Raw genomic sequence first — 11,639 nt, 5'->3', positions numbered from 1 at the left:
CACCCATGATGATGTTCTGCATTGCGCTTGGATTCTGGTACGGCAGCACTCTTCTTGGCAAAGGCGGAGTACAGCATGTTTCAATTCTTTGTTGTTTTCATGGAGATTACGTTTGGCGCACAGTCTGCAGGAACCGTTTTCTCTTTTGCACCCGACATGGGCAAGGCCAAGTCTGCCGCCACGGAATTCAAGAGGCTCTTCGAGAGAAAGCCAGTTATCGACACTTGGTCGACGGATGGTGAGGTGTTAGAGACTGTTGAGGGCACTATCGAGTTCCGTGATGTGCATTTCAGATATCCCACCCGGCCCGAACAGCCTATCCTTCGCGGCCTAAACCTGACCGTGAAGCCCGGCCAGTATGTCGCGTTGGTGGGCGCTAGCGGCTGTGGCAAGAGTACCACAATTGCCCTCCTCGAACGTTTTTACGACCCACTAGCCGGCGGCGTGTATATGGATGGAAAGGAAATTACGAGGTTGAATGTCAGCTCGTATCGAAGTTTCTTGTCCCTCGTCAGCCAGGAACCCACGCTCTATCAAGGATCGATCCGCGATAATATCCTTCTTGGCGTCGATGTTGACGACGTGCCCGAGGAACAAATCATCCAGGCTTGTAAATCTGCCAATATCTATGATTTCATCATCTCTCTCCCGTAAGTGTTGTTGCTAGATCAAAATCGCTCCCCCCCCCCCATCCCACCTCCAAAGATTTTAACACTCTCCCTTAACTCCAACTCCCATGCTAACAATAAAAAAAACAAACACAGTGACGGCTTCTCCACCATCGTCGGCAGCAAAGGCAGCATGTTATCCGGCGGCCAAAAGCAGCGCATCGCCATCGCCCGCGCCCTCATCCGCGATCCCAAAGTCCTCCTCCTCGACGAAGCCACCTCAGCCCTCGACTCAGAGTCCGAGAAGGTCGTGCAGGCCGCGCTGGACGCAGCAGCGAAGGGCCGCACCACCATCGCCGTCGCCCACCGTCTCAGCACTATCCAGAAGGCCGATGTTATCTACGTCATCGACCAGGGACGCGTTGTGGAAAGCGGCACGCATAATGAGCTGTTGGGGAATAAGGGACGGTATTTCGAGTTGGTTAGTTTGCAGAGTTTGGGAAAGACCCATTAACCCTTTTTTGGAGGGGAATGAAGTGGGTAGGGTATTTTAGATGGGATGTGCGGAACTCTCTTGGAGCCCCGTCATCTATTTTATTTTATTATTTTTATTTCTTTCGGTGCATAATTTTGCATGGTTCCCCTTTTCCCTCCCTGGGAGAAAGGCATTCCTTCCCTCCCCCTCGTCTCAAAACAGGTTTCAATTGAGTTACTTGTTTTTTTATCATCTTACCAGTCACATTTTGTGTATGCTCTCTTTTCTCCACATTGTTTTGATGGTGAAACTTTCGCCAGACATATCCCTCCCAGTTCCCCGTGGCCCGTGAGCCAGTGGCCGGCCGTTCATCATAACATATATGACTACCCATTATAGGGAAAATATGTGTTTTTCATTTATTTTCATTTATTTTATTTCTTTTGTTACAACTACTATATACCCCTTCATACCATCCATACGTGCCTTCTCCACTCCCCGCGCACTTGTTTCGTCCTTGCATACCAGGCCAACAAAACCTCTCCACTATATTCTTCTTTCCTTGCTTGCTTGATTTAGCGATGTGTTATATTATTATTACAATTTTTTTTTTTTTTTTTTTTTTTTTTTTTTTTTTTTTTAAAATTTATTCCCTTGCGGTTTATGGTATTTGGTTTTTTTCTTCTTTTTTTTTTCTACTTTTTTTTTTCTTTTAAATCTCCTTACCAGATACTCCTAATATGTTTAGCGAGCTAGCTACCTGATTGATGTATATAGAAATGGGTCTGAAAAAAGCTTCATTATATATTTAAATATATATATTTATATATATGTATCTATATGTCTATATGTCTAACTATACGCGTCTGTTGCCTTTGTTATTCGTTATTGTTTTCTTTGGTTTAATCTTGACGTTATGTAGCATTACCGAATAGCAATCTTCACTGGTACCCTCACTCTTATGTAGAATTCTTCAGTCAGGAACTAATCGTGCCGCGCGCACCCACACCTGATGTGGGTGCGCCACACCGTAACGATAAAAACAGGGTAATGATAAAAATATGAATAATATGAATTTTAAAAATCAATATCTTAACATTGTGTAATTAATTTATAATAATTAATTTATCTATATCATTTGTAATAACAGTATTATTCATTAAATGTTTATATATATCATTAACCTTTTGTTGAGTTGATTCTCTGGCATTTTTTTTCAAATCTTTTTCAATATATTTGATTTTTTTATAACATTGTTTTTCAGCCTTTTTCTTCTTACATTGCATGATCTTTCTATTTGCATTCTTCACAGTGAGTATATTTTCTACGTGAATCTGTTGATGTGTATTTTTGATGCTACGGTGTTTGATTGCAAGATAGTAACTTTCAATTTCATTCTCTTTTATAGCATTGAAGTTCATCTGTATAAGACTGTCTTGAAAAACCTTGTGCAATCAATTGCTCAGATGAGATGATTTGAAATTGAATATATTCTTCATATTTTGCATTGTTTTTTTTTTATTACTCAAATATGACATTGTAGCTTCTCAATTGTCTTTGAAAAGAATAATTATGAGAAGAAAGTAATTGAACAGTTTGATTGAAAAGAAAAAGAGTCATTTTCTTCATATATTCACAACTCAGAGCAATCAGAAATCTTAGAATCTTATGGCGTACGGCGTTCAATTGGTAGGATAATTCTTGTCTGAGTTTCCCTAATCTAGAAGGGTGGGCGAACGCCCCTATATATATACGTAGTCATCCCGTCAGCGATCCAAACCAGAGGAAGGAGCGATCGCAGCATACGGGAAGAATAGGAGGAATAATAATGCAGGGGCGGAAGGAGCAGGGCGGAAGGGAGACTAGGGGCGGAACGCCACAAATCTAATTTATTAAATATAAATTATAAATTGAAAGAAATGATATCACAATTCATGAAATCAATTCAAATAATGAAGAATTGAAAGATTTTTTTACAAACATCAATTAAATTTTATAGAAACTGATGTTTTTCATATTGTTCATATTCATATCAAATGATTTGATTAACTGTTTTTAAATGATAATGTTTATACTGCTGAAATGACATTCCATCTAGCAGTTGTAGTATATGAGTTGAATGTGAAGGAAATTCATACAGAATAATCTTGTGAAGATTGCAATATTGCAGAAATTCTTCAGTAAGATGAGATTTATGATTGTTAAAAAACAGCAATTGATAATTACTTTATTGATATTTTTTAATAACTTTATTAAAATGCTGAATTCAAGTAAAGTCAATCTTATCATTGATATACTCAATATCTGCCATCATGATTGTATATTTATTTGATAGATTGTTTTATATATATCAATCTTTGAAATGAGTTTTGAATTTTATAATGATGAAGAGATTCAATATCTCATCATCTGCTGAAATACACTCAATCACAGTGATCAATTTTCAAAAATATGATGAAGTTATAATTGAATTCAAATCTTTAAAAATAGTAATAATTCATTCTTCACATTTTTAATTTTTTTGAAAGCCAATCTCATCAAAGTTGTAGATATCACAGATTTGAAATGTGTATTTTTAAAATAAAATTTTCAAATAATTAAATCATATTTTGATGTAGTTAATATTTTCTACAGCAATTCTTTTCAGATTCATTGTTTTCTGCTTCATTTTTTTATATTCATTCAAGTTTTTTATATATTGGTAGATTCACATCTTGGTGATCACAGATGAAGAAGTTGAAGAATTAATATGACGATTTTTGAAAATGAGATTTACATTATTTTGAATCTGTTTTGCAATCAGTAAGCAATTATTTCTGTTTATATAAATTATTCACTCTTTCAACACATCCTTCTGACTCTTGCTAAGCTTTTTGTTCAGTGCAATCTTTTCATTGCATGTTTTTCTTCCATTGATTCTCACTTAAAGACATTGATAAGAAATGTTGAATTTGCATGTCAGAGGTAGGATTTTTTGTTTTTGATTGTCATTATAGACTTCAATGACATTCTGAATACATTTTTCAATATCATCCATCTTATTGGTCATGGTGGTGATGATATATTAATATTTGAAGATTGATTAATGAAGAAGTTGATATTTTTATCATTACCCTGTTTTTATCGTTACGGTGTGGCGCACCCACATCAGGTGTGGGTGCGCGCGGCACGATTAGAGAGTAACCGAACATAAGGGTAGGCTAGTGAGGTGAAGGCTGTCATAGTCTCAGACTGCATATGGCCTTAGAAAAAATATGAAGAACAACAACACCATGTTTCTGGTTCTGGGATTAGTAAGTAAGTATCTTGTTAGCTAGGAGATATGGACAGTTTACTCCGTATTTAACCAGTTAACCAGTTAACTAGTTAATGGGAATGCGTTGACTTCTACGGAGTACATCCCCCCCCCTCCCTCTCCCTGCTTTGTTTTTTTCTTTTTTTTTTTCCCTACTACGATTGATTACTATAACCATACTGATACTTTAACAACGCAACGAGGAACGAGGGCTTTGGACCCCGTTCGACGAAAAGTAAGAAAGAAATTACGCAGCGTAGAACCAAACCAACCATCAAACCTGGCGCCTTGAAACAAACTCGGGACCCCCATCCCCCCCCATGTCCCATGCTGAACGTCCCCTCCTGAGCATTGGAGATTCCGCAATTTGTCGATTTGGCGATTGGTTCCTAGATTTTTGAACCGAGTTGTGTTGGATTACTAGTTATTGTAATAGAGGAGAGGCATGAGGCATTGTTCGTTTGGCGATAAGGAAGAAAAAAAAATGGGAAGAAAGCAGCTCAGTAACTAAGGTACTTACCTCGCGGTGTTTTGTTTCGAACGTTACGAGCTGAATGAATGAATGAATATATGAATATATGTTGGGAAGTATTCGACCTGGTCAGTAACTTACTGTAGATTTGGTACGAGTCTAACTAAGGAATAATAAGGTTAAGAGATTGAGTTTGGGGATTTTAGGGTTATTTTATTTTAATTTTTTTCCTGTTTGTAGTACTGTACCTGGGTATGCAACTGTACCTTGCTGGCCTGTGCCATACTTAGGTTACCTTCGGAGTTTTTGAATCAGGGGATTCGGCATCGTAACCTTGGAAGGGGGTGGTGGTTGGTCAGGTCCCCTGGTGGTGGTTGGCGAATTGGTATGATAAATTGATTAATTGGTGGGCTGGGGAAAGCCGGAACAGCCGGAACAGCCTTGAGTTTAAACACAAAACAGAAAAGGGTTCGCGGGCTTGTTGGTAATGAATATAACTAGGTGTGGGAATGCTACCGGAGAAGAAGTAAGAAGTAGCTCTATCATCCAGAAGTCGTAACTGTAACTAGTAGAAGCAGTTAGTTAATGATTAGACGGATGATAAATGATGTCACAGGCGAAGGGTGGAGCCCGAACATTCTAGGAGCTGGTTAAGGGTTTAGCTGTCCTAGGCTAGATAGAAGACATACAGATAAGGGGTTAGGGCGGACCCTGGTGATGGTCGTTGGCCTTCCCCCCAGAATAGGGCTGCTTGAGCCAGGCAAACGCCGAGGACTGGCATATGCCAGTTAAATCTAGAGGGGAGCCGCGGAGGGTTCGTCTTCTCCCCTTCTAACAAAAGAGCAGACGCTGGCTGAGACGCTGGCTGGATAAAAACGATGTCACAGCTTCCGCCAAGGGGACGTTTAGAACATGTTCCCCGCGCTACAAGCGGCTGCTGAATTGTTCCATCCAGGGGCCCCCGACTACCAGTATCATTTTCCTATGTATTCAGCTGCGAAACTGCGAAACTGCCCCGGACTTCCCGTAACCGCTGCAGCTAGTCTCCAAACATCTCCTTCTAACATGTATCTGTACTGACTAGTATATATGCCAGCAAAGAATGCTGATGAAACCAACTATCTCCTTGATTGGGGGCGAGGCATATTTAGGATGCATTTTCTGCCAGCGATCCCACTTGACAATGCTTTACTGGCCCATATTGTCAGGTTTGGGATAGTTGCTGGTGAAATCAAGGCGGTTACTTGAAGACAAGAACGGCACAACCCCGGTTCAACCGCAGTTTCAGTCGAGTGGTGATCGAGAGGCATAGTCCCGAGTTACTGGAGAGACCAGACTTGAGTGAATAGCAGCTCATCACCCTTGCAGGCTCCTTGCCATCAAGTCCCATGCGCACTGCGGACTGGGGACTGGGGACTGCTGACTGGGCTATTGGCTGAGGCTGAGGCTGAGGCGTTGGCATGCCTGATCTGCGTAGTGCGCAGGTCTGCCTGGGTGGTTTCGCGTTATGGAGTCCTACAAACCTAAGGATCTATAAATGGCTTTCTCGAAGCACGGGAAAGCGAAGAAAATACGGAGTACCAGTACTCCGTATTCCTTCAGAGTTTGCCGTGCGGTGGTTAAGCGCCGCGGGTCTAATTTTAGCGTACCACCAACGAGGCTCTTCCCCAGCCTCATCGCTATGTTGATATAATGGCACATTTCCCATCTTCGAAATGCACCCCAGGAATTCCCAAGCCTGCATCGCTCGTTTTGACCTTTTGCTTTCCTTTCGTTCTCTGTAGATCCTACCTATTTTCTTCTACCAGTATTCTTCGCTTTATGGCGCCATAGGACACGCGGTTTTCAATGTCTCATCCCCATACCACGCCTGAATATCGGCTTGCCCGTTCAGACTCGAAAAACCCAGCAACGACATGCTGGGGCCTGAGGGCTGACGGGCAGAAGTGCCGTCGGACTGTGGCCTCAGCCATATCATCGCCTTCTGCTCGGGCATCAAAAGGAGCGATTCCGGGCACCGGAGGAATTGGCAATGCCTCCACGGTTGTATTTTGCTGGCAGCACAAGGACCAGGAGGTTCGTGCCCCCCAGGTCTTAACGGAATCGCCTAAGCACCCTGCTTCAAGTCTGAGAGCACGATCCAGTATTGAAACTTTGGTAGAGAGAGTTGGATTGCTGGATGTTGGCGATCAACCCCGCGCCGCTTCGGCGGGGAAGGTGTTTGACTCAGCTTCTGCACACGGAAAGCCTGCCAAAACCTCCCTTGGCTCGAGGCTGCCCCCAGACGGGCATGGCCTCCAGCGCCGTGGAACAAGAAGGCATTCGATGGATTCTCCAGGAGACCGGATGTTCCAGGTGGATAATGCACCCATAAGTCCCGCAGGGCCAAGACCCGGTTTATCCCAGTATTCAACGAAATCAAGGAGAAAGTCCAACGTTGGAGGAAAACTTGTTCGTTTTATTATGGGAATGGGTAAAGATGAAGATATCGTCATTTCGAGAGTGCGACACCCTCGCACGCCTTCAGACTACAAATCACGAACCTCCAATCCATCTGCTCGACCGCCAGCTGTTCATACCCCGCCTCAATCCACAGATACCATTCATGATGGGAGGCATTACCGCGCGTCCCGCGTATCTGATGTTCATGGATTTTCGCCCCTCGCAGTGCCTCAACCGGCAACTCCGGAGCGCCGACCTCGAACCAGCCCACAATATCTATCACCTTCACCAGGTATATTATTACATCAGCCACAGCCAAAACCAGTCCTTCCTCCACTCTGTCAGACACAGAAGCACTTCTATCTTGGATACCAAAGTATCTCTCTCCGATTACCATATCCACCCTTCTAAAGAGCTATGCGAACCCAATATCCAACGCAGAAGAACCAGGATATATATATATGTGCTGGGTAACATCACAAACGCAAGCCGCCTCCCCACCACCAGCGGAGATCGCTTCCTCACTCCTCCTCTCATCGCCCAGCGACGGCATTAGAAGAAGAAACACGGGCGAAATCATGCGTTCCGTTGGCGTTTCTCCAAACAAAGTACATGTCCCGCAACAAAACAGCGCCACAGACACCATCACCCTGAAGATCGGCCGCGCGGCCAACGTCCACCGCCGAATGAATCAGTGGAAGGAGCAGTGCGGGCACAACCTCACTCTTATGCGGTATTATCCGCATGTGGCTTCGTCGCCATCCGTGCATCCGGGGGCATCGATACCGCCTCGCAAGGTACCTCATGCGCATAAAGTAGAGCGGTTGGTGCATCTGGAGCTGGCGGATAGAAGGGTCAAGCTGCAGGAACCTTGCGGTCGCTGTGGAAGGAAGCATAAGGAATGGTTTGAGATTAAGGCCGATAGGGAACAGCTAAGAACGGTCGATGAATGCGTGAGGAGGTGGGTGGAGTGGAGTGAGCAGGTGAAGAGGAAAATGGGCTGATTTGTGGGGTTGGTTATGACTGAGAGTGGAATTTTGGGTAATTATTATCCCCCCCCCCTCTTTTTTTTTTTTTTTTTTTTTTTTACAAACAAAGGAAAGGAACAAAAATCAAGTGGCATTATTATTTCATTATTTGCGTGCTTAGACAGATGCTGATACGAGATTTTCCTAGAGGACATTCATCAGGTAGTCCCCCTGGCAGGATAGATTTTAAGTGGTTAATTTCCCTTTGAAAGCTGGGCCATTTGAGCTTGCTACATGATGACCTACTAAAATTCTGCTTATTAGGCCAAAGAATGCCTTGCTGCTTTTGAGTATAAAATATGAAGTGTCCTTTTGAGGCATTATTGGACGGTCATGACCAGTATTATTAATTTGACTACTCAACAAACGATAACTGCAAGCTTGCGAGAAAAGGCAAAGCGTCTGGAAATGTGGCAAGCATATTGGTTCTACATGTACGACATGGCGAATGGACGGTGTGGGAAACTTTGAATTCGTAGAGAATTTCAAGTGAATTTCCTACACATTACTCCTAGCGAAACAACCTTGGAAACTCCTTGGGCAAAGGGGCGTCGCCAACCATTTTCCTACCCGCCTTCCTATAGAAGTGGATTTATATAACGTGCGGACTCGAACGGGTTTAGAACTCCACTCCTAGCTTCCTACCCACGCAGCAAGCACGGGGCTCCAGATGAAGCAGCCTAAAGAGGCCGTATAAGGCGCAACTGCCCAAATGACGATGTCCCAATAGGGTCCTCCAGTCGCTCGAATAAGGCCGCCCGCAATCGGAACACCCGTGAGCGTGCCAAACGAAACGACCGTATAGCAGGTTGTGTAGGGCCTTCCAAAATCGTTTAGGTGGCAGAGCTGGCCGACACATCCTGGAGTCAATGATATGTTAGAGGAGGACGCAAAGCCAAAAATGAGAGCGTATACGATGGAAAGCGCCTTGGTGATGATTGCGGAGAAGGACGGTGGGGGGGAGAGGAAGCATCTGTGGTCAGAATTGATGCTGGGAGCCATAAGATTACAGTCACTGCCGTGCAAAGCACAAGCGCGGCAATCATGCTGTTGAAGCGGTCTAGTTTGTCGGCGATGTACCCAGGCACTGATCGTCCAATGCAGGACCCCGCATTCATTATCGCAATGAGCTGATATGACTTTTCCTGCGTCATGGCGCTGGTGGACAGGGCAAAGGAAGTAAGACAGGTTATCGGAACGAAAAGAGCCCATTCCATGAAATATATCCCCAACGCAAGCGACGGGTACTCCTGGTCGCGGAAGATGTTTATTAGGCTGGGCAGAACCGTCTGTCTAGGTTTTCTGTGGGAACCCCGCGCGAAACCAGGATTACCCTGAGACCACGCATCAGAAGATCGCGACGAAGCCAATGATTCTTGTCGCCCACGTAAATCCAACCCTATAGAACAGCTTCTGTAGAGTTAGCGGGAAGACGATACCACTGAGCGAAACCCCCCGCCGCTGCAATGCCGGTGGCAGTTGCCCGCTTTGGCAGGAAGAAGTGGCTTACTGCTGACAGCGCCGGCGTAACGATCAGAGACGCACCAATACCATCCAGAACTCCCAAACAAGGCATGAAACGCCAGTACGCGGTACACGATCCGAGGAGCAGCGTGCTGCCCCGGAAGCGGGCCCGATTTGGATCCCGCCGAAGAAACCGAGGAAGATGAAGACGCTGAAAATCCATCCGATCGTGCCTTCATCGTACCCTCTGAACTGGTGCTCGCTGATGTACGAATGGAACGTGCCAGCTGTGTTCCTGTGAACATATATGGCATATGGCATCAGTTGATTTTCATGCCCTCAGGGTCCCTTCAGGGTAGTAAATCTCGTCGTTATTTGAACCTCGAGCAGATCAAGCTTCATGCTGATCCTGACTTCCCTCATTTGCACTGGGTTGCAGCACAGCCAGTGGCTGGGCCATTGAACTTTTCTTTAGCTGGGGCATCATCGGACGTCCCCGCTGGCGGACCATTTGAATGTTTCCCCTCTGCTGCGGCATCAGGCCACGCCTGCAATGAGGCCTCATCACCACCTTCGGTTTAGGGCAAAGCGCGAGTCGAAGTGATGACGCGATCTGGCGGATTGGGAGGAGGGACAATGAATTCAGCCGGTGGTGGTACAAACTCCATCGTTCAGGGTAATTTGTGCCTTTACGCTTGGTCGGCTTTTCTAGATCCGTGAAATCAAATGATTTTCTTTGCGAGGCCTGCTTTTGTACTGAAACTGTACTTTCCTGCACTGCACTGTACTAGACGTGACCTTGCGCCAAGAGGAAGGGTGGATGCTACCTAATATCGATCGTTATTTTATTAAGGTCTTGCAGAGCCAGCATCCCATTCAGGGAAGTTAGCAATCGTATAACGGGTCCGGGTCGCGGAGAGTTAAAATTTTTTTTTTTTTTTAGTTTTGTTTTCGGAACGAATTTCTTTGGAAACTACTTACTTATACCTCTGGGAGCTAGCGGCGGTTCAGCCTATATATAGTCCTATATCATAACCATGTGTCATGGAAAACGTCTTTCCTTGGGAGAAGGACGAGGAGGGTGGGGGCAATCACGTAAATAGTGGTAGTTTATCAATCGCCTGCTCTGGCTTGCGCCGTTACGAGACAGTAACCTCAGTTCTGCACATCCAGTCGGGATTCTTTCTGTCTTAGATCATTCCTAGAGAAAATAGTTCTTACGAGTCAGTTAGTTAGTTAGGATTTATATATCTTACATCAACCACGCAGTGTTTTGTCTTAGCAACACCAAAGGAAGAGTCCATCTCAGCATATAAAGATGCACGAACCTGGATGGTTATTTGTCTGGTTAGCCAGCATCCTGAACATGACTGAGAATCCCACCCTAACTACATGTTCTCTCGTATTTGAATGTGGGGGAAAGCAGCACTGGCAAAAGTTATAATTACTAATAACCCCTGCATTGTGCCTTCGGCTGGTGGGGGAACTCCGTCCGTATATGGGGATGGCTGCCACCAACTTGGACCGAGCGTTCCATACCTTCTCACTCATATACGCCATACCAATCCATCCTGAAAGAGCAAAAAGGGGACCGAAAAAGAAAAAGAAAAGAAAAGAAAAGAAAAGAAAAGAAAAGAAAAATAACCCCAGCCAGCAGACAGAGAAAATGGAAGGACGCTGCCAATGCGGTCTAATCCGCTTCACCACCCCTCTGGCCCGCCCTCTAAAAATCTACATCTGCCACTGCACCGAATGCCGTCACCAATCCGCCTCCGCCTTCGGGGTAACGGCCATCTTCCCGAGTTTCGAAATCCCGGATCCAGAAGCACTGCTCCCGTACCCCGCCACTTACTAC

General features: G+C 44.7%; 4 protein-coding genes across 4 annotated transcripts; 2 read left to right on the top strand and 2 right to left on the bottom strand.

Moving 5' to 3' along the window:
* Positions 1 to 156: 156 nt before the first annotated feature.
* HCAG_03004 (multidrug resistance protein 4) lies at positions 157 to 1,122 on the top strand (the record flags this gene model as incomplete). Its single annotated transcript, XM_001542783.1, has 2 exons — positions 157 to 650; positions 765 to 1,122. 2 exons carry the CDS (start codon positions 157 to 159, stop codon positions 1,120 to 1,122), a joined length of 852 nt encoding a protein of 283 aa, XP_001542833.1.
* Positions 1,123 to 6,698: 5,576 nt separating this feature from the next.
* Positions 6,699 to 8,486, top strand: HCAG_03003 (predicted protein; the record flags this gene model as incomplete). The annotated part of the gene is made up of 3 exons (XM_001542782.1): positions 6,699 to 7,584; positions 7,734 to 8,253; positions 8,483 to 8,486. 3 exons carry the CDS (start codon positions 6,699 to 6,701, stop codon positions 8,484 to 8,486), a joined length of 1,410 nt encoding a protein of 469 aa, XP_001542832.1.
* A 400-nt stretch (positions 8,487 to 8,886) lies between these two features.
* Positions 8,887 to 9,322, bottom strand: HCAG_03002 (predicted protein; the record flags this gene model as incomplete). Its single annotated transcript, XM_001542781.1, has 2 exons — positions 8,887 to 8,898; positions 8,966 to 9,322. 2 exons carry the CDS (start codon positions 9,320 to 9,322, stop codon positions 8,887 to 8,889), a joined length of 369 nt encoding a protein of 122 aa, XP_001542831.1.
* A 268-nt stretch (positions 9,323 to 9,590) lies between these two features.
* HCAG_03001 (predicted protein) lies at positions 9,591 to 11,344 on the bottom strand (the record flags this gene model as incomplete). The annotated part of the gene is made up of 6 exons (XM_001542780.1): positions 9,591 to 9,719; positions 9,866 to 10,071; positions 10,199 to 10,492; positions 10,766 to 10,796; positions 11,041 to 11,112; positions 11,324 to 11,344. 6 exons carry the CDS (start codon positions 11,342 to 11,344, stop codon positions 9,591 to 9,593), a joined length of 753 nt encoding a protein of 250 aa, XP_001542830.1.
* Between the last annotated feature and the right edge of the window lie 295 nt (positions 11,345 to 11,639).

Source organism: Histoplasma capsulatum, genomic scaffold, assembly GCF_000149585.1.
Source record: "Histoplasma capsulatum NAm1 scaffold_2 genomic scaffold, whole genome shotgun sequence".
NCBI classification, from domain to species: Eukaryota; Fungi; Ascomycota; class Eurotiomycetes; order Onygenales; family Ajellomycetaceae; genus Histoplasma; species Histoplasma mississippiense.
Note: the sequence above shows the minus strand (reverse complement) of the source record. Positions and strands in the feature narration are given on the sequence as shown.